Below are 23,633 nucleotides of genomic sequence, written 5' to 3' on the forward strand. Positions count from 1 at the left end.
CTGAGCCCCGAGACAGCCGGTTACTACCTCCGCGACTTTCCGCGGTCGAGGCTGGGAAGATATCTGGAGCTGGACCCGCTTCCCCTTCAAAGACGAAAAAAGTTTGTGCGGCGCGGAGGGGTGCGGAGCAGAGCGGTGCGAACTTGGTCTGAGTTAGGCGAGGCTCTGCGGCATCTCCGCGGAGGGCTGGGGAAGATGGGGCTTCGCTGCGCGGGACGGCGGGGGGTTGGTGGGCTGCGCTCCACCGGAGATGGGGTCCGCGGCGGGCGGGCGGGGGAAGGGGCGGGGGGGGCAAGAGGACACGCCGGGCGCTTTTCCCTTTTCCCATTAGCGTAATTTATAACGGTGTGCGGTCATCGGCCAATCCGCCGTAAATTGCGTGCAGGAGCGGTAGTGCCGTTCCCGTATCTTTCCCGCTTAATGTTTCTGTTGCAGTCCGGTGAGCAGTAATGCTAAGGTGGAAAATATTATCTCCACTGTGGCGCTCTATCTTGCAGAAGGAGTATGTCTGTATGACATGTTATTATGGAAGCCGTTGGTAAAAATCAGGAGAAACTGCGCCTGACAATAACTTTTATGTAAATAGCTGCAAGTAATAGTTGTAATTGAGTTGTATTTGAGATTACAAAACTAATATTCTACTGATTGATTGTTTAGTATTTAGATAATTACTACAAATTCCTTGAAGAAGTGGTGTAACATTATTCTTTAATGTAATAGGGCTAATAATCAATTTTATTTACTATTAACTTGCATATCATGCATATGTAACTGATTTCTACATTACATATATTCTTCAAGCTTAGTAACCGAAGAACCTGTTATTATATAGTGGGGTTTTTTCTGTTTTAGAAGTGCTCTTGGTCTGATCAGCTCAGCTGTGGCATATAGGAATAGCCCTTCTCACATAGTTCAGTTTCTCACCGTTTCATTTGTTTCAGAATCAACTCTTGGGTAAATTTAAACTATTTTCTTTGGGATCTGTAAGAGGAGCATTTTAAAAATATACTTACCACATAGGTATTAATAATAACTTCCAACTTTTTTAGCTGAATGTGTGACCTAAACCAAAACAAAACCAGAGGTAAATGAAAAATTTGTCTTAGATAGTCCAAGCTGGTGTCCTAAGCCTGATCAGAAGCAAGCCAAGTTCTCTGTGTAAACTTGCACTGAATTTGCAGAAGAACTAAAGAAACTGATTCGGTTTCTAAAGAACCTAGATTGTCATCAGTTTCTACAGAACCTAGGTCTTCAGCGATTTCTACAGAAACTAGATCTTCATTTTGATCCTGTTCCAACAGCATAGCATTTTACTTACATATCAATGAGTGTTGCTCTATGCACACGTAACTTTTCAGTTAATACCACCTCAACTGCTTAAAGGTCTGATGAGATGCTTGTTAGCATTTTGATTGCCTTTTCATACATTGTTTGCCATTGGGATTTGGTTGTTACCTGATCATGGTGGAAAGTAATTACAGAGGTAATAACCTTTGGTGTATCCATTAAAATAGCAGTGTCTTCATTTTTACACAACATTTGGGGACAGTTTTTACCTTCCACTAAGATTTTTTTTTGCCAGCAACTAAGGAGAGCAGTACTTCAGAGACATATTAAATGAGGCATAAAATGATGGCTATTGATAGACTGTTATCTGCAGGGTCACTGCTGAAAGAAACATATCGTTGCTCTGTCTGATGGGATGTGACACGGTTTTATGTTACATTTGGTAATATTCTGCTTTATATTCTAAATTTAACCCAGTCTGTATAATGCTTTTTAGACACTTCTAATCATGTGCTGTTTCACTAATATCGATAATACTTGTTTGTCATTTTAAGATGAATGAAGAAAATTCTTCCTATGAAGAGTAAAAGTACTTGATCCTGGGAAGACTCTTAAAGAACTTCTAACTTCAAAGCTGGAGACAAGTATGAAGGAATAATCTATCTGACTGCCTCAGCATCCCACACAGAACACAAAATGGCACTCCAGAAAAAGACTGTTGCTGGTGTCTTGGAGGAGTGGTGTTTGAAGGAACCGTTGTTCAGTTGCAGACGGCACCAGAATGTTAGGAAAAAACTGAGACTGGTACGAATTATAGGGCTTCTTGTCAGTGTAGTGGCCATTAGTACTTTCTCTCTTTCAATTAGTGCCTTTTTCAAGATGGAACCACATAACATGGCATTGGCCAGCAGCCTAGATAGCCAAAAGCTGGTGCAAGGGCACCAAAGAACTCTCTTGGATTTCAAGGAGCAGGATGAAAACGGCACTCCAGACCCACATGTTTCTATGAAATATGAAGCTGAGCACAACAATGCAACAGATGAACATAACAAGGGAGAGTACCCCGAGGATCTTTTCTCTCTTGAGGAGAGAAGAAAGGGAGCAGTGATCCTCCATGTGATTGGAATGATTTACATGTTTATAGCCTTAGCCATAGTCTGCGATGAGTTCTTTGTTCCTTCCTTGACTGTCATCACTGAAAAACTAGCCATATCTGATGATGTGGCAGGGGCAACCTTCATGGCTGCTGGTGGGTCAGCCCCAGAACTCTTTACTTCTTTAATAGGAGTGTTTATATCCCACAGCAATGTTGGCATTGGTACTATAGTGGGATCTGCTGTGTTCAATATCCTGTTTGTTATTGGAATGTGTGCTTTATTTTCCAGAGAGATCTTGAACCTTACTTGGTGGCCACTCTTTCGAGATGTGTCCTTTTACATCATTGACTTGATCTTGCTAATCATCTTTTTTCTGGATAACTTGATCATGTGGTGGGAAAGCTTAACACTCCTGACAGCATATTTTCTCTATGTGACTTTCATGAAGTTCAATGTTCAAGTAGAAGAATGGGTGAAGAAATTTTTAAATAGGAACAAAGTTGAGAAGGTAACAACAGCAGATGCTGACGGAAAGGTTGGTCAATTTATAATTAGCATATATGTTACAATGTCTTTGTACGTGCCAGCCCTTTTATATCATAAAGAATATAAAAAAGTTCCATGTTTTGCTAAAAGGTCTTTTTGTTTAGTCAGTCCAATAGGATTGAAAATATAAAACATGAGGTAGCTTTCTGGTAAATCAATAGCTTTTAATGCCAGAATGATCCTAATCACACAGAAACCAAAAAAACAAGCCAGCAAAAAGACATAAACCTTTACTCAGCATTTTGGCACATTGATGAGGTCTGAGATATAGCTGCTATTTCTTCCCTAAGCTTTTGGATTAAGCAGTAACAATATCTGGGGAGGATCTTGTGACAAAATTTGGCTTTTTAAAGAGCTTCCAATGCACTTTCTTGCTCCAAAAAAGGAAATCACTCCGAACAGTGTACAAAGATATTTTTATACGTGTATTTCATCTATTGTTTTACAGTATTAACTTCCAGTTGTAATTAGTGGCAATTACAGAAAAAATCTCTGGAAAAACAGTGACCACAATGGCAAAAGGCAGAAGCCCTCTGTTTAAGAAGCATGGTTTCCCATTTATGGTGTTTGGAACTAAGCAAACTAATTTTTGCTCTAATACCTGGCCACAAGTGGAGAAAGGAATTTATGCACAGAGGGCTCGGTGGGTCTTCAGTAATTATTATCATCTTTTAAACAGCTCTCTTCCTAAATTAGGCTGTATTAAAGGGACTTAGAAAGCTGAATCCATAAATACTTGTGTGTAGCAGTGTTTTAATTGAATGTTTAATACTCAGATTGAAATGTCTGGTTTTATATGACAATGGGGTTATTTATCAGATAATGTTTTATTATCCAGTAACTCTACAGAGTGTCAGGGAACTTTTCACTGTTTTGTTTCTTTTGTGTAACAGCCCTCTATGAGTGGTTCAGAGACACAATCCACTGATTTAAGCGTACAGGCATATAAACAGGAGGATAAAGAGACACATATAGAGAGGCATGTAAACCATAATTATAGAGTTATCCATGTAACTATAGAGAGGGGCTACTTTCCTGTGAGTCACAGAAAACTGGCGATTCTGCCTATAAACCTAACTTTGAAGAGACAGATTTCTATTTCTAGCAGTAAGGACAGGTGCTTTCAATTTTAGCACAAGCCGCAAAATTATCCACCAAAAAAAAAAAATCAGAAAATTTGCAATTTTAAAATTTATCTGATCAAATTCAGCACCTATACACTTACTTGTGGTTTTGTAGTTTCCTTTTTGTTTTGTTCCTTTTCCAAATTGGCATGCTCATCTCCATCTTTCCCAAAGTGCATAATTGGGATTTTATAAGTAAATGAAATGAAGATCAACACCAACAAAGTAGTTGCCCTAATGAATGAAAGACTCCTTTAACTACATCAGTTGGATTCTAAATAATACAGTATTTCACATTGCATTGTAAGTACTTCAGCAATTTGTGCTAAATGTGTGTAATGATAGGAAGAGACTATGGTGTTTGAAGCAGCCGTTTAATGCACCTTCATCTGTTCATAAACTGGATTTGAAGGAGATGTGGATCTATAATTCATCTTAAACAATAGTTTGTATGAAAAGCAACTGTCTTGAGTTGTCCAGTGTATAGGGTGGAGTGGAGTAGCTATATACCGAGGTAAGTGCTCTTTTATTTTCAGCTGGATAGAAAAATAAATCATTTGTGACCCATATTGGACATCATAAGTGTTTAAAGTACTCTAGAGGGACTTGATTTTAAAAAGATCTCTTTAGGAGTGCTCATTTATCGTTTGATATATTAATTACTTTCTCTTAGAGTTTATTCATATTATAGGTGCACAGAATTCAGATAGGCTATTTTACCTAAAAAAACATTTCATGAAGCTATTTTTTATGGATTAACTTGAAGTGAATTAAAGTTAATGTATTATAAAATAATACATTAGAAAACATTATAATAAAAGAATGTATTCATAAATCATTGAGGGCTAGATGGGCATGAAAGAGATGCTCTGATTATGTTGCTGTTTAGCTTGTATGTAGTTTCTGATTCCCGGAGAATATAGCTTCTGAAGGTATCAGACCATGTTTTTTCTGTGAGCCCTCTTGTAAAGACAGGTGTTTGAATATTCAGCTAACACTTTGAAATTATAACTCATTATAAATTATTTTACTATTCAGTTGAACAGCATTTAGCAGGATGAATGAACTGATTTTCTGATAGCAAAGGTGTCACAGATTATGTTTGGGAAAGAATCTCACTGGAGTTGTGTTCATTTATTTACATTTATTATTATTAGATAATATTGCTTGTTAAGTTAGAAAACACAAAAGGAAAGCCAAAAAACTGAGACATGTAGTCCCAAGCCTAGAAATAACTAGGATTTAATCGTGAAAGTTATTGACTAAAGCAAAGGATAAAATATTTTTGTCATCTGAGATCTGGTGCCTAGCAGTGAATGCAATGCACGTGGGTGCTTATTTCCTAACTGAGGGGGATTATGATTATTTCTGAAGTGATTGTCTTGGCTTTTTGGTGGCAAAGGATGGGTCATTTCTACAGTGTTAGCTGTTAGCCTAGATTGCTTCTAGTCATCAGGAGTGTGCTATGTCAATGTGAAGTAAAATGGTATATAACAAAATTAGTATATCAAATGCAAAATTTCTTATCTCGGTTGTTCAATTAGAAACTCTCTTTTTTCTCCATTTGGGCAGCGAATTGTTAGGCAGTTCTCTAGAATCTCAGTGGGCTAGAGTCTCTTGAAAGAACTTTAATTTCAGGAGCGTGTAGAAAATTCTCTTCTTTCCTCTAAACAATACTCCTTCTGCCTGTCTGTTGATTCTTCTGTTGCCAAACTGGTGAGTGTTGCGCTAAAAAAATGTGCCTACTGTATTTATCTTTAAGACTTTGTGTTGTAATTGTAAAGCAGCTCAACAAAGTTGAGAGATGTAATTAGAGCGTCATAAAGCTGGATAGTTGAAGGGTTAGGTGGCTTATTAGCAAACAAGTATCAAAGAGTAAAAATCTGATCAGATTAAAAACCTCTTGAGATACTAAAAAGTATTTTCATGTTAATTACAGTGTTTTTATTATCAGTCATCTGGAAAGATTTGAGAAAGTTTTACATTCTCAAGAAGCACAGTATTTCCCACGAGAAAAACAACTTAGATCAAAATTGTTTTTCTGCTTAACAGTCATTTACTCTAGATGTATTCATTGGGTTGCTAGAATGTGTACGTATCTCTAGATATGTACATTCCTTCATTCCTTTTTTTTAAGAATTAAAGCACTTTTTTGTGGTAGGAAACTGTGATTATTTGAACTTAACTACTTTTTCTGATGTTATTTCCTTTAGTGTGTCAGTTATTTGTACATATGCAAATGCAGACAGAGTACTTGGTATAAATTCCATTGTGCTCAGTATTTTCCTTCACAAGCTTTCAAACAAGTACAGCCTGGGGTCTTAAAGGGTACAGAAAATCTGGTAACTTGAATTTTAGCAACAATTCGGTGACACTGATGAGAACTGACTACAGGCTTTTTGCATTTAGAGTTCATGGGATGCACTGACAAGGTCCTGTTTGAACTGTGGACAGTATTACGCCCCATCCTCCTCTCAAGGAAGCCTGCTGTCAATTTGATGCCAATGAACTCCAGAGATCACTACGACAAGGGTGGAAAAAAGGAGGAAAGATGAAAAGCAAGACAGAACAAAAAGGCAGAATAAAACCCAGGTGGCTAGGTTCTACATTGTAGGGTGGCATATAGCATGTGCACACCAAGATAGGTCCCTGTCAAGTAACACTGAGCCCTGTGGGCTGCCCCGAATGGGCCCTGCAGTAGGTAGTGTGATCCCACACCAGATAAATCCAGAAATCCCTTGCAGCCTAATGTTCTGTGGCGTGATTTTTAGGTTTTATGTAGTTATCCCCCAGAAACCAGATGATTTTTTAGGACTGCGGAGGGAACTTTGATATTAATTCTACATCTTTCTAGTTGAGTGAAGATGTTTCAAAACAGAATCTTGGGATTGAGTATAATGGATAGGAAAATGGAAAAAGCTGATATACAAAGTTCTTAAAAGTAAGACTTATTTGACATTCTGCTAAGGTTTCAGTCTTCACAGTCTGTGATGATGAAGGCATGTTGAATATATTAGATCATGGTAAAATATCATGCGAAATTACAGTTCAGTTTTTAAGTACTGTTTTTTCTTTAATGGAGAAAATTGTAGAAATACTGGAATCTTATCGCTCAGTAAATAACTCGAAACAGTTCTGTTTGGCAACTAGAAGAACAGAATGTGGGTGGCACAGGGATGTTGTGCAATGACATCTGTTTCGCTGACATTCCTATTTTAGATAAATACCTTATGGTATATAGAAGACAGTAACACTTTTTCTACATTTACAGAGAACCGCATTTGGAAAATGATCTATTTTTACCAACAAGACATAGTTTGACATTATTTTATTGCCAATTTTGTTGTCTTAAAAAACTTGAATAGCTTGTGTGTGATATTTTAAGATTTGTACTGATCTCAAGTGTTGCCACATTGTATTTGATGGCAGTATTTGCATTCTAAAGGAAGGGTTGTTAACAGCATTGGTGTTATCTGTTAACAGCACTTGGTGGCTGCATTAACACTGCATACACATGGTCACTGTTATGTGATCTAATACGTGTCTATAGAGTCACTGAATCCTTTTTGTTGAAAGAGAACTTTAAGATCATACGGTCCAACTGTAAACATGAAACACTGTTTGAGGAAAACCACGCATTACCTGCATGCATACAGGAAAAAATGGAATCTGTAAAAGGTCTGAGTTTGTAGTTGGTTTGAATTCCTGAACAGTTCTTTTTCCGGGCTTCTTGGTGTTGAATCCACATGCCCAGTATCTCTTAGTCTGTAGAAGGGCCTTTCTTCTCTCACTGCTAAGAAAAGATACTTTAAAGCAGAGTTCCATAGTTCATAGTGTGATTGGAATCTTATTCTACAGACATTTCGCAATTGGTCTACTTGTGCAAGCATGTGTGTGAATACAGAGCTATGAGTATCTGGATCTTGCATACCAATGCAAGATGGATGCATTGCTTTAATTAGGTGTTTGGAACATCATCGCTGTCCTTGTACTGTGTTTTGTTCTGACAAAAGCCTAGTTTTGTGTTACATTTTATCTGCTTTCCATATCTCAAAAACTTCCAAGTTACTACTGTGTTAACTAAATGTTATTCCAGTAGCAACACCTACTTAGTTAATTTGCCTTGAGTATTTAGCATTGTTGATTCAATTTAGGGCTGTTACTGACATACCCGAAGGCTGATACTTCATATATGCAACTATTAGCGCAGTGAAATGGATGCTATTCTCAGTTTATTTTAGCACCTGTCAGTAGTTTATTGACTACAAAACAATGATTGTAGTGGTTTTTCACCACTGGAGTGTCTTCGTTTTGTGTATATGTACTTGGGAATGAGCAGAAAATGACAGCATGGAAATGCAATGTAGAATAAAACCTCTTAAATCACGGCCATCCATTAAGATTCATTAAGGCAACCCTTGACAATTGTGCTGTGAAAAGAAAGGCTAAAACTGTGCCACCTTTGATTAACAGCAAGAGGACAAGATATCCATGAATATATTTAAAAATAAAAAGCATATGTAATTAAAAGGAAGTTAGGTGATATTTCTTCGAGGCTGCACAAAACCAGCTGTGTTGGCAAGTGTTCACCATGCTGTTTGTCAGAAGAGCTCTAGACATGATTAAATTTGGTGTGCTAGAAGCTGTACAAAGAGAAGAAAATGCAGTCCCAGTCTGGAGATGTTATAAATGTTTTTCCTTCTGTCATCTCTAGTCTTGGGTACTTTGGTCCAGATCCTCAACAGGATGTGGGAGCTACAGGAGACTGTAGGTGGAATTTCAATCCCCAAATCAGTATACCCGACCTTAAAATATCTGCCTGCTTGAGGGTACTTAAAACTTTGAAGGAGATTCACTTTCAAACAGAGAAGATCTTCAGATGGTATAGTTTTGCTTTCATGCTTGCTCGGAGGTGCGAGACCTGGGTAAAGCAGCATGGTACTGCTTTTCTGCCTAACCCACGCTCCTCTGCTTTTTTGCCTAAGCTACTTTTCCAGATTTACCTCCCAGACTAATATTTAACAAAATCTAGTGGCTTTTACAAGCTGTTCAGATTCTGGCTGTGAGAGTCCTCAACTTTCACACAGTTATATACAGATCTCCCACATTCACTGCTCACTTTCTGTGGTGCCCCTCTCTTGTGTAAAAGATTTGAGTGGCAAGACCCACCTGACTCCTCTGCTTTTTCTGGCCTTGTTTTAAAAGGTAGTAGTGAGCCTTCCACACCATGTTTGTAAAGGGCGGGTGTACGTGCCTATCTCTTCTAAAATGTGGGATGAGGATGATGGAAACTGCCTTGTTGCAGCATTGAAAGTGCCACAGTATAGTGATGTTTTGGGCACCGCTGACTTTAGGGTGGCCTTGGCCTTTCTGAGTGGTGACACTCCCTAGGCATTCAGCACTACACCACCAGGGCCACATGCCAAGAAATTAGGTTTGATGAAGTGCTTCTGTCCTGTTAATGATCCGGGGATTTGTTGGTTTTATTAGCAGGAGTCAGTTTTCCAGTGCCAACAATGAAGGTGAGAAAACAGCTCCTTTTGGATCCTTTCTGCTTCTGGATTTGTTTCAAGAATTCAGGCATTTTGCTTTTGTAACTGTAGAATAAGATTATAACCGATTTGAATTTGCTACTGCGGAGTGGATAGTATGTTCATGCTTAAAGTCCTATAACAAAAACTATGTGGAAGAAGAAATGTGTAATGGTCAGGACAGTTCTTAAAAATAAGGTACATGCCCATTCACGTCAGGTGTTTCTTGAGAGCCAGGCTTTTTAACCATAGAAATTAGAGACTCCTCTGCAGAAGTCTTTTGAAAGGACTAACCTAAAGTGGGCGGTCTGGTTGGGCTGGACTGTTGTCTATTTTATCAAGACAGCGTAAGGCAACATAGGATTTGGATATTTATTATCCTTTTACCCCTCAGGTCCAGACAACAAACATACAAACCCAGTAAGTGCTTTTTGGTAAACAGCAATCAATGCAATACCAATGTTTTAAAAAGAAAGTAGATTCCCTTTGTCCTTTTGACCAAAATTTAAAATCTCAGTTTAATCAGCAAAGCAAAGAAATACAGAGACAAAGAAAGTCTGAGCGTACGTACTTTAAAAGATCTGTGTGGGATGAACGAGAATTAGAAGTGTTTTGGACACAAGTTCTAGAATGGATGGGAGGATGTATTAGAGAAGAGTGTAAGTAAACAGCTGTAACAGATATAACATTTGATACCTATTTAGCAACCTTTTTTGCTACTTATAAAATGAACTTTAATATAAAGAATATATCTTTATATTTCTCCCCAGTTATTTACAATGTATTTCCTAACCTGCAAACTGTGACTAGTGTGGTGCTACTAATTCTGTAGAATAAAGAATGGTATTTCCTTCACCTTAACCTAGATTAGTCACATTCCACTGTATTTCAGCCAGCTCTTATATAAATAACACTTTTTATTATTTAATTTAGTGACTGGTTCCATTAATCTCTGCAGCAGTAAGTGTGCTGTTGGCACAAACTAGAGATTCAAATTCTTACTTGGCACTGGCAGCTTTTTTAGAACCTAAAATGACAAGATAGAGGAAGATCAGATAATTGCAATGAATTTATTATGCATAGATCAGTTGTTATGCATCATAAGGTGAGATACAGGTGGTTTAGAAAAAGAAAGGGAGCTGGTTTGGTATTTTAATGCAAAACCCTTCATAAAGTCCATCTCTTGAAAATTGCTCTCTTCCTTTATCTGTACAAATCAAGAACATTAGTTCTGTAACTGCACTTCAAAATTCTGAAAATTTGGGCCATCAATGAAAACTCCATCTTATAGAATGTTTTTCACTCTTTATTGTTTGGTTTTAACACAGAAACAAATTTTTTAACTATTATTCATTTTCATGCTAAAGGATTGAGATGATAATGGTTTTCATCACAGTAGGTGCTTAGACAACTCTGTGAAATTACAGAAACCCTCCCCTCGGTGGTTCATGGTGGAAAAAACATGCATGCCATTCAGAGTACCTGGTAAGGAGAATATGATTTGTCATGTGTGTAATTCTATGTACATTGATATTTGCTTAGCTTTCTATATAGTTAGCATACCATCAGTCTTTTCCCCGTCATCCAAGTAGAGTCACTGAGTTGCTGATTATTTATAACACATAGATGTCCAGGAGGTAATTTTTAAAAATATTTATTTCTCTGTATGATCTAGCAGTGGATCTCTGCAAGTATCAGTCAATGATGCCTCTAGTAGAAGACAGCATCTATTGTATAATAGGACCTAAGTCAAACTAGTGATGTTGGTGCTTGATTTCGCTTTTTGGGAAAACAGGCAGATGAGATGGTTTGGGTTTAGTTTGGTTTTGTTGTAAATTTGTGTGTGTGAAATTCTTTCAATCGTATAATTAAGTGCAGGTCACTGTCTCAGGCAAACTGAAAATCCTAAATTAAGAGCAGCCTTAGAGCATACTTTTGGCAGAGCAGTTACATTTGTCAGAAAATGTATTGTAGTACCTTACCACGTATTTCATTATTTTGCAAGCAATACCTGTGACTTTGAGAAAATACAATTGCTGTTTGCTGTCATTGGTGGTTTGTTGGCTTATGTGTGTTTGTGTCTGAAAAGAAGAAATGAAAGAAATGCAGCCTTGGAAAAAGAGCCATTGCCTTGCTGGCAGTAGAATTGAGTCTCATGGCTTGGCAGGGCAATGAAAGTTCTAAGTGTTGATCCTGTACTTGTTTCTACAGCACGTGGCAGGTTCAGAGCTCACACTGCCTCCAGAGCAGCTTTATCTAGTGGTATAGCTACTGCTCTGCCTTAGTCAACAGTGGCTCACTTTGGGGAATTTTACTGTTCCTGTCGGATACAATTTCATTAGGGCACTCCAAAGAATAGTTACTGCTCAGTTACTGTGTTTTGCGCTATTCCACTGCTATATCCCTGTTCTCCATGTCATTGAAGTTCTATTCATTTCACGAATAGCCATAAATAGCAGCGATCTTGGATGACTTCTTTTAAGGTGGGTGTGTGAGAATAGGCTTAAAGGTGTGTGTGCAATGATATTAACACTTATATAAAGTGCTACACTTAAGGGATTAATAGATTGGTGCAAAATATTTTCTTGTTCGAGGAAGAATAAAGATAGCAGGGAATTTGTATGGCATATACACTGACAAATTAATCATAAATTTACCTCAGAATTAATCCTGCTTTATCACTTCTTAACTGCTTACTGCTGGGAGTCTAGTCTGAAGTCAGTGGTAATTCCAGTGACATTTATTGCATAACCAGCTAGTGTAAACTTTTCACCCTCTCACATTGCTGTAAAACAGCTCTAGGGGATATAGAGCACTAAAGGTAAAGGTGCCTCCACTGTCACAGCTTGTGTCTGGTGACCTTCACGGCATCGTTTGAGACCGGTGTGGTTATGTAGGCTTTTGCCCAAGAGAGAGGGTTGAAGTTTGCAGGGTTTATAATGCTAGAGGATGAGTACCTCTTTTGGGGTTAATCAGGTGCTAATTTTAATTTTTGGTGCAAACCGTTATCAAATTACTAATTAAATTCCTTTATTGCTACTAGGCACAATCACAAAGTTACTGTTTAGCTAAAATTTACATCAGTCATATGTTTGAGTGGAAAAAAACTCGATTTTGGAACTCCAAAAACTGCTCTGTCCAAGAGCAGTTAGAAATAGTTCGTATTATTATGTTACTTACACATTTTTAAAGCAGTCATCTGAAGTAATTTGAAAGCATCATGCTGTCTAGCAGCTATTTCTTTCTGTATAATTTTATTTTTCTTTAAATATTCCTGTTTTATTCTTATATTCATTGTATTTGTTTGCTGTACTGTTTTAATTTAGAATGCTTCTGAGTGGTGGCATGTCCTCTTTAAAGGCTTGATCTTGGCTCGATTTTTAAATGCTGCAGTGATATAAATAATTTCAAAATACTCTACAAAACTTGGATTAAGAAGTGGTTATCCCCTCTCTGTGTTGAAAACTATGAAAAGCAAATGCGTTCTCCAGTTTGGAGTGAGTTTTCGACCCATATGTATCTTTGAAGCAGGCATAGCAATGCTAATTTCTCTCCAGTAGTCACACACAGAATACCTGAGTCTCCTCTCACTCAAAACCAACAGTAAAATTCCTCTAAAATTTAGTCAGAGAATCATCATGAACTAAATTTTGGAGGAATATTACTGTTGGGTTTTGTGTTCAGTTTCTGAGCTAAAAACACAACTTGCTGCCTCTCTAAATCTTACTCTACACATAATGCAGTGACTTTCATAGACTTTTGATTTTCTTGTTCTCAGTCTCTGCTGAAACCATTCACCATTTGTGTGTGTATAGGCACACCTACACATAATCGTGAGTCTAAAGTGTGCCATGTAGACCATATAAAAGGTCAATGAGATACAGTGCAGATCCGTAGGATGGTAATTTTCATGTTTCCTACATCATTTCACCTGTCCTCTGCCTAGTAACCCATTTCCATAAGACTTACTCAAATATGTAAAATTTCTGAGCAGCACATTTCTCATAGTTTTTTTCCAAATGAGCAGTTCAGAGAAATATGTCTGTGTTTTATTCTTAAATGTAGACTCTTTCCAAGCAACAAATCATTCCCGCCTGAGGCCGAGGACATGACATACCGAGCTTTCGACATATTTTATTATATCTTAATATACCATATTAGTAATTCCTACTGTCCTCTGTCTCTACAGAGATAGAAACAGCATCACTGGAGAGAGCTGATTTCTTGCTTTCTGTAGGTAATCAGAACTTGATTTTATCATGGGAATGGCCTGGGGCGGTATTCTTTACTACATGACATTTCATGCAGAGAAAAGGGCATTTCTTATTCAGAGGAGAGGCCAACAGCTGGAATTGCAGAAACTAAAATTTGTACATAAGCAAGAAACTGTGCAAGAAACTGTTTGGGACGTGAATGTAAAGTATTACTTTCTTCACTTCAACTATCTACCCAGAAAGCATAAGCAAAAGAATAGAAAAGTCGCTAGACCCACTCCCGAAGTATTTGCATATATTAGTACATACTATATTATTACTAATATATTAGTACTTACATTTGTGAACATATCAGTAATCATTTGCAAATATCAATATTGACAATCAGTATTTTAAATATGGGTATTGCAATGACTTGTTGAATTATTTGGATAACTTCCTTTGTCCATTGTTTTTCTGCAAGCAGTTCTGTAAGGGTATTGAGAATGTAATATATAGTAAATATATTTAGTATCAAAACCGATGCAATCTAGGAAAAACATGCCATAGGAAACAAATGTTGGTTTATAATCTCACACATGGACGTGCATAAACAAATACAGCCTCTCATATTAAGATAACAACAATAGGCTCGGTAACAGGCATGGACCAAATTGCAAACTCATGCCTTACTTTTGGATTTAAGGGTTGAGATGTGGTTCTCTCTTTCATTTAATCTTCTTAGAAAACTGTGGCTTTCAAGGCCTGTGGAATGATGTACAGTGTGCTGTAGGAAGGTTTATTTCTGCTTGCTTGATTGGATTACTGTGTGCGAGAAAAACAGTGGTCAGCACATTGATGGCGAAATGGTCTTGAGGCAAGGCAGAACACATAGCATTTGAGAGAAAGGTTGTAGATACAGCAGTCATGAGGCTTGGTGGAAACTGTCAGACAAACCGGGTACCATACATGAAGCTCTTATTTAGTGGTATGCTGTTTTTGAAGCATCATGGTAATCGTAATCTTGTTAGCAGTCATTTTTGCCGAAGTTTTAAATGTTAGTAGATTTCTTGCTTGAGTTGTTCCCATCTTTTATGTTATTGTCCCCTCTTTGAAAATACTAGGGGAAACAGTAGGGGGGAAAAGTGAAATTGGATTTGAACAAACCTGTAGGTGTAGATTCTTATAATTTCAAGATTTTTTTTTTGTGGGGAAATAGATACATTTCAAATCTACCTTATATTCAGTGAACGGCAAGTTTTGCTGTTGGCTTTGTTGAAAGTAAAATTAAACCCAAAAGTCAGGACATTGAGAATTACGGTCTTTCTGCTTCTCTGGTCTCTCTGTGCAACTGCACAATTCCAAAGCTCTGAGCTTCTCTCCTTCCATATTAAATCACTCCTAGCAAACAAACAAAGCAATTTATTTTGGGCTTGGAGCAAGCAAAACAGGCTTTATCAGCTTGTTGTGCCCTTGAACTTAAACTGGAAAACGGCACTCAGTGTTTCACAGCCTGATCTGTCCTGTCTTGTGGGTAGATTTTGGCTTATTGAGAAGTCTCAAAGCAATTTTTATATGGTGGGCCCTTAACAGTATTTTCTCAGACAACTCATCTGTAAAAACCACTGCTGCAAGCATCATTCTTAGCAGTCCATCTCTTTAAGGGTAGTACTTAATATGGTTAAAGTCAGTTAATTACTTTCTGAAACATAGGAAAAGTTACTGCTCCACGATTAGTTAATTAGTACACAGAGGCACATTTTTGTCAGGGACACAGTGGAAGAGAACTCTTCCTGGTTTTCCTATGGGAAAATAATATGCAAAACTAATTTTCAGATTTAGTTGATCTGTGTTCAAAATTGTCAATTAAAAGTTCAAAACTTAGAGAATTGCAGAATCCAACTCTTGGCCCCAGATTCACCTGGCTTAGCTGTGCTGCCTGACCTGTGAATATAGTGTCCTCAGGTTACTTCTGTGACCAGTATGGAGAAATGAGCATTTTTGCAGTGTGACTTGGATCTTTATTATAATGATTAATCCTATCCTGACCTGAAATTAGTCAAAACATCTGGGTCATCACCTACAGCAGCAGACTGGTAAAATCTGAAAAGCTATCTATCTTCTGTGCTTTTGTTGCAATACTCTGAATACATACCACAGTGTTGCCTTTTCTAACACCTGAAATTGCATCAGGTTGTGGTGAGGCTGACAACCTGATGTCATTTTGCACAGGGTCACCTTCAAGATAAGAGTGATTAAAAATAACAGTTTTTCTCTGCCACTAAGCAAAATAAAATGCTTATTTAGTTGTTAATCAAGTGTGTGAACATTTCATTTGCTCCTTTGGTATTCAGGTCAGTATGTAGATATGATATGTCGTTCCAAAGAGGTGCATGTGGCAAATAAGCTATTAAGTGAGTCTTACTGTTATTTATAGTAAAGTTGCTGGCACTGCAGCCGCACAGCTGTTAACATATATGATTCATAGGAGATTTATCTTTTTTTTATGAGATGAGATATAATTTTAACTTTCAGAGAATTACAGTATCCGTTAACTAATAGATCCTTCTTTAATTAATGAATTAAATTTTCATTAGCTTTCAGTGTGGATGACTGAACACGTACAATGAATGAATTGTATGTGGCTCCTAAAATAATGGGGAAATCCTTGTTAGAATTCTGCAACTCCAACTTCCAAAGGAAAACCGAATGGTTAATTATGAAAATTCAGATTACATTGTTCTTCCTCCATCTGTTTTTCACTGCCTTTGGAGGTTTGTTCTTCACAATTAAATGCTAATTGTCATTTTCTAATATTTTACAATATAGTGAGGGACTAGAGCCTTCCATGAGGAAGTATATGTGCATACAGTCCCTTAGCAAAAGGAAATCACATTGCAGTCATGGCTCATTCAGACTTGTTGGCTGAGTGTGCGCCAGTAATTTCTTTCACTATGTCTCAGATCTCCTCAGACTTGTAAAATCATTTGTCTGCTGTACTCATTTCTGAAGAAATATCTGGACATCACCGCATTAAAAATAATAAACACTATGATGTCTCTGTGTAGCAAGCAACCAGCATTTCACTCATGAAATGTAGAGCACATTTGTTCCTGTTGCAGTGTACTCTGACCACTACCCTTTTTTGACATCAGTGAATCATCAAAGTAGATATTATAGCGTCATCTTACATCAGTATAAGGATAAAAGACTAAGGCATAAAGATAGGAAATCAGTAATCATAGAATGGTTTGGGTTGGAAGAGACCTTAAATATCATAATGAGAAACAGGTATTTTTTAAAAGGCAAAATTCCTCCAAATATGTGAAGGATTTGATACCATACCTCATTCTTATGCATGTGTTATTTGTATTAACCACAAAGTTTGTACCATACATATCACTGTCCATTTGCCATGGAAAACCTGAAATTTCCTGTCTTCCCTTTGCAGGGCACCTGTCTGACATGAGTACATTCTTTCTAAGTGTAGAGAATGGGGTGTGGAGGACCAGCCAATGCCAAGCCTCAGCCAGTCATCCCTGACCTCTTCTAGGTCCAACACTGGTTGCAATTTGTTCACTAAGCCTCTCAGAGCGAAGGGAGAATAAGGAAAACCAGCAGGTTTTGTGCAAGGAGACGCGATTCACTTGTTTGCCCACTATCTTGACATTTCTGTTCTGATTCTGTGTCAGATTTGCCAGGTGCTGTCAGGGGCTGAGATTGTTTTGTCAAAGTGAGGGGCTAGGAAACCCTTTCTGGCAGCCTGTGTGAGACCATAGCAAAGTGCTTCGTGATGCCAAGAGCAGGAGAAGAATCTGTTCTTTCAGCTCCAAACATCAGCCAGGGGCTGAGCGTTGCAGAGAGCTGACCAGCCGCATGGCGCTGGCTTTATGTTTGCGGTAGATGGGTATGACCATTGTTGGTTTTAATGGCTAGATTCAGAGTGCTAGAAGAGCTTTTTGTAACTGCAGCATATTCTGTGCAGAGAGTGATAACCAGTGTGATGCTGCTTGGCAGAAAAACTTTGTGGACGAGAAAAGGAGGATTTTCTAACTCTTGATGACATCCTGTACCTTGCTGACTTTTTGTATTGAAAGGGAGCTGTATTGCCCAACATTAACCCTCCTAGTAAGTAGAACTTTGCTGAAAATGTAGTTTTTCTAGGCTTGAGAGAAACAGAACTATTACCATAGCATATGTGCTACACTCCTAATGTGTGCTTAATGCCTACTTAAGTTCATTAAGCTCCATGGGATAAATATAAAGGTCAACGTTGAGCAGAACTGCTCAGTCCTGTGAACAGAAACATATACAGAATGTATCTGTGTTTATGATTTTTGCTTTTGGTAAAAAGCAGCACCATTTCCTGTGGAAAAAATCTGCTTCATTCATTATTCAGTATACTTCAAATATATAGTGCTACTATAGACAAAGTTATGTGTCCATTGTGTGAATTTATTTCTCATAAAATGTGTAAAATCTTAAAAAAACAAAAAACAAACAAACAAAAAAACCCAAGAAAAATCTTTTTAATGTGATTGAACTCTGTGTGGTGACTGCTGGTAGTGCTTCCCTGAGCCTGTGGTGGGAGTTCTGTTGGTTTTAGTTAGTTCCACTTGGGTATTGTGTGTCCAGGCCACTATCAAACTTCCCAACTGGAATTAAGGAGGAAAGGTTTAATTGAGATCAGAAGGTAAGATTAGATGCAGTACTGAAAAGTTAGACTTGTTTTCTGCTGGAAAACATCATTCTTCTGATGTTCTCCAATCTCTTCCTTTAGCAAGGTTGTTAGTATCACCAGTACAGCATGTGTTATACACTTCTTATGAAATAAACTTCTTTTATTAATGCTGCTATCACATAAATCCTAGTCAAGACATAAGAGGACTGACTGTGTTTTGTCAGACACAGATCCAGTCAACCGTGTGTGGTTTGGGACTTTTTGTGACAGTTGTCCCTTTCCATCACACACTTTAAAGTTTACAACCTGATTTTCTTCGCTGTTTCACTAGTTATTATTTTATTGGAGAGTAAGATATAGTTAACATTAAAAAAGAAGTATATAATGGGATATGTGGAAAGCAAAATAATAATTTACGGAGTCTACTTCTTTGTCCTGTGAATCAGGAAAAAGCTAGCATGCAGTTTATATAAGGCTTCAACAAAACCTTACCTGAACAAAGCTAAAAAACCCCTACAATCTTAAAGCATTAGCAAGTCTAAATTACTATTCTAAATTACTCTTCTGACATGCTGTGGAATTAATAATGACTCACATATCAGTGGATCACAGATTAGTAGCCACAGAAATGACCAACAGTTTGCCAGGAGTAGCTCAGGCCATTTGTAAGCGTTATGTCAATTACGGGTCTTGAGGTGAACATTTCTGCTTATGTTGTTAAAAGAAGAGCTGAGGACAATCAAGAGAGAGGTTCAAACGTCAGCTTTCACTGTCACATATGCAGTGTTTTGCTGATAGGTGTGCAGATGTGTTTTAATTGGGTCCAAGGTACAACCTGGATGTGCTGGCTTTCTGTCAGTGTAACTGAGAAAAGTACCTGCTTACAGTATGCCTAGGGCATTTAATCTCTGTATAGTGGCAGCTGGGGGTTTCTGTTACCAAAGAAAAGAAATCAGCATAGCCAAATGTGTGTGCATTCCCACTGTGAAGCGTTCCCATTACAGATACATGCTAGTCCTTGAGCAGAGAGAGGCATAAATAGCAGAAGATCACTCCCTTCCCTTTCTTTACATCTCTATTTAAATCTGGGAAAGAACATCTGGTTCTCAGAGGACAGCTCCTCTGGAAGAATTTGTAAGGTTGCAGAGATTAAAACAGGGATGCTACTGATCACACTTGCCACCGAGTTAATGTAGCAGTACAGTAACAGTTTCCTCCAGGACTCCTGTTCTTGGCAGGTCCCGGCTGCCCCGTGCCCAGGTCTGTGATGTCCGGAGGTAGAGCAGCGACTCTTTCACGGGCACCCTCTTGCTGTGGGGAAGGAGCTTGCGTGTCCTTGTGAGGTTGAGAGCTGTGCTGGTGGTGGCATGTGCCTCCGGTGGGGTCTCCCAAGCCAGACAGGTCTCAACTGAAGGGTCAGACAAAGTGTGTCCACGGGCAGGATGGGCTCACTAGCCTTCGGGCAGCCATCCTAGGAGAAGGACAACTCTGACTCCAAACCCGGGCAGATGGAGCTCATTTAGCCTTGTAAGGCTCCATCTCAGAGAAGGATACTCTAACCAAACCTAGGACCCGAGGACTTCGCTGTCACCGTCCAAGCTCGCCAGGCCCTGGCAGATGAACCTCAGGTGTAAAGGCTGGGGCTGGTTCCGCGCATGCTGCGCCTTACCTAAAAAATCCACCGTGCAGACCCGAAGGGTGCACTCATCGCTTGCCGTGAGCGTGGGAAAAACCCTTCCCAGACCTTCGTTCACGAAGCCAAGCCGTGACAGTAACAGTACTACCACTTCTTTCAGAATTACAAACTTTTCATGTGTATTAAGAGAATGAAATCAGAAAGACAATGTGTAATAGTGCCATCTGGTGACCTTTTGCATTGTAGAGTGAAAATATGTGATTCAACATAAGGCATTTTACTTAGAAACATTAAAAGTCTTTGAACTTTATTTTTTAGATTTAAATGCCCTCAAAGTTCAGAGGTATCGAGAGAGGATATTGTTTCAGCCCATCAGAGGTAGCTGAGGGTATGCTGTTTCAGCATGGGTATAAAATGCTGGAGGGTATTTTTTTCTCTAGTGATGGCGACATTGAAAAGGTGGAACAATTTTTGCGTATCCTGATAGGTATATGTGGCTTCTCACTTCAGTTGAGAACTGCGGTACCCAGACAGTTTGATTATGAAATCAGGTTCTTATTAAAACACTGTTTCTCCAGCAAGTGGGATCACACCTCCTGTAACAGGCCAGCACTGCTGTCGTTGATTAGAGCTGTTTCATCACAACACTTGTCATAGGGCTTGATTTCCTTTGGGAGCAGGAGGTTTGCTGCACTGCTGCAAGCCATGGCCTGCAGTCACTTGCTTGGTCCTTAGCTAATGGGATTTAAGATCCTGTTCAGCTGCTCAGCTGAAAAGGGCAACCATAAGATACAAACACAGATCGCTGCTTTTGCAGGTGAAGGGCTTGGAAGTCCATCTTTGTGTCCTGGCTAGGCCTACAAGAAATCTGATAATGTGTGGTGCTCATCAGCAGCTGAGACCATAAAAGATCATCTTAAACGTTATTTTCAAAATGCCTTTCCCATTTTATCAACCTTCTTGTTTTTAGATGTCAGGGGAGGGAAGAGGGGGGCAGGGAAGAAGGAGATATGGCTCTTTTGATTTGAGACCAAAGTAACAGAAAAGTAGTGCGTGTACATGTAGTTATAATAAAATACAGTATCACATGTCCTTCACAGTAATTACAGTCCCTTGTAATAAGAGACACCCTTCACCTGACTGTGCAGATAATTAGTTATCCAGACTTTAGGCCAGAAGGTAATAAATGCCAGCACGGATCAGTCATTGTGTGCGTCATGTACAACGGAAAAGTTGATGTAAAGGGCCAGATGTATGTGGGGTGATTTTCAGAAAGTTACCGAAGTTGCAAATGCAAACATAAAGACACAAATAAGTAAGTAATTTTAACAGGCAGACTGTACTCACAAATAGTTTCTGGCAGTAGTAAAATGAAATCCCGCAAGGCACACACCTACAGAAGTATTTTGCACTTCAGTAGTTTAAAATCTGGAAGTCAGATGCCTATGTTACATTTTGTGAACTTGAAAGACAGGACTATTATCTTTTTAATTTTTAGCTTTTTTTTTTTAATTGAAGCAACTTGGTTGTATATATTGCTTCTCTGAGCACAGAGAATGTAAGCAAACTTATTGAAATAACAGCTTCCATTAAATTATCTCTAATAATGTTCTGCATTTAAAATCACACCAGCGCTGAGGCTGATGGTACCTCTGGATATTGTCCAGACCCACCCCACCTCAAGCAGACTCAGCTATCGCAGATTGCTCAGGGCTATACCTGGTTGGATTTGGGTATCTCCAAGGAGGGAGACTCCACACTGCTCCTGGGAAACATGTTCCACAGTTTGACCACCCTCACAGTAAAAAGAGATTTTCTTCCAAAGGTTAAGAAGAGATTTCTTGTATATTGGTTTATGCCATTGCTTTCTATCCTTTCCCTGGGCACCACGGAGAAGGGTCTCGCCCCTTTACACCCTCCTGTCAGGTATTTACGCACCTGCATCAGCTCTTCCTGAGCCTTCTCTCTTCTAAACTGGCCAGTACCAGCTCTCTCAATCTCTCCTCCTGCAATATGCTCTGGTGTGAACACTGCCGTGAACACCTGGAATGGTAATCAGGCATTCATTTCTCTTTCCTATGGGCAAATTCAGGAATTCAGCCTCTTTCCTGAGACTGAAAAGTGTCAATAATTTAGGTCATTATTTACATATCTAATTATTAATTTTCTCTGGGTTGTCTGAGATCTCTGGTAATTCATACTCCCCACTCCCCTCATTTGTTTCATATATGAAATTAAAGGAAGCAAGAAATTAAATTAAACTGAGTCACATACACAGTCCTTGCATCAAGGTAGCTAATTGTGTATCAGGCAAAATTCTTGTTAGTAATGTCAAGAGTCCAGCTTTTAGTCACTTTGCAGTGAGAACGGGCAATGTGTATTTGTATGCTGTGTATGGTGTGTTAGATGTGTGCTTGTCCCAGATCAATGTTTCAGATTTTGCAGATTAAATTCTTTCTGATGTATTTCAGCTTAAGTAATGTCAGAAAGGAAAACCTTACTCTGTGCAGCACTAGGTTTGAGGGAATGATACAGAGAGTTGCTTTAACATCAGTCTCTTGTAGTCTCTGCTGCCTGTTTAAAATACCTTTGAGAAAACACACAAAAAAATGGGCATATAGAGGGGAGATAAAAGAACTCATTAACTGGTGTCCATGAAGACCATAATATAAGCCAAAGAACTATGTATCCTGATGCAGATAGAATGAGAAAGAGTGGGCAATGGGGTGCTTTTCTTACTGGACTACAAAGTAAAAGATGTTTGTTGAAAATGCTTGAGCTGTGCCACTTTTTGATAGCCTAAACTCATTTCTGCAGATCAATTTGGTTGTCTTGCACAGGACGGCATTATGGCTTCCACTAGCTCAAGACAATCTGAGAAGTGAAGAGCTACCAGAAAAGATTCAGTCCCCAAGAACAAAAAGCAAAGTGTCCTAAAGCACTACTAATGCCAAGTTCTGAAGTATTGATGTCCATTATAGAAATCCTTTAATCTCTCTGATTTCTGTTAATGCACAAGCCTGATGTGAAGTATCCTTGAGATTATGAAGAAACAAGTTCGATGGGGACATTTTATTTCATGTGTGATTCTATCCAAGACCGGGCAGCCTAGTGTCAATGTTTCTGAAATTTTGCTTTCTTAGTTGTAGCCTCAGTTTTGAAAGACTGTTGACACAAGGGGGAAAGCCTTTGAGAGATTTTGATAGCCTTTACTTAGCAGGGCAGATGCAGTGTCCATCACAGCAGGAGCTTTGTGATCTGCTGGGAGAAACAGGCAGCTGTACCAAGTCACCTGTTTTCTGGTAAGAACTTAAATTTGCAGTAGGTACGTAGTTTTGGCATATTGTTTTTGTTGTTACTTGATTCCTTTGAAGGCTCTTGTGTGCAAGATAAAAGCAAAACATGTTAAGAGTTGTGTGAAACTGTAAGTAAACCAATTATTCCAATGAGACATAAGGAAAAGGGGTTCTAATGATAATAAACTACAAACCAGGTGAAAAATATTTAAACCCAATGCAAACAGTTAATACTTTGCTTG

The 23,633-nt window shown here is 38.6% G+C and overlaps 1 protein-coding gene across 2 annotated transcripts in view; it reads left to right on the plus strand.

The window, feature by feature from the left end:
* The first annotated feature begins 1,847 nt into the window (after positions 1 to 1,847).
* The window catches only part of SLC24A2 (solute carrier family 24 (sodium/potassium/calcium exchanger), member 2), a 108,571-nt gene continuing 86,785 nt past the window's right edge, over positions 1,848 to 23,633 (plus strand). For both annotated transcript variants that reach the window (XM_010133328.1, XM_010133401.1), the window contains exon 1: positions 1,848 to 2,919. In XM_010133328.1, the coding sequence (XP_010131630.1) occupies positions 1,984 to 2,919 (936 nt within the window). In that variant the 5' untranslated portion in view covers positions 1,848 to 1,983. The remainder of the gene's footprint in view (positions 2,920 to 23,633) is intronic.

Source organism: Buceros rhinoceros, unplaced genomic scaffold (assembly GCF_000710305.1).
Source record: "Buceros rhinoceros silvestris isolate BGI_N320 unplaced genomic scaffold, ASM71030v1 scaffold2100, whole genome shotgun sequence".
Lineage (NCBI taxonomy): Eukaryota > Metazoa > Chordata > Aves > Bucerotiformes > Bucerotidae > Buceros > Buceros rhinoceros.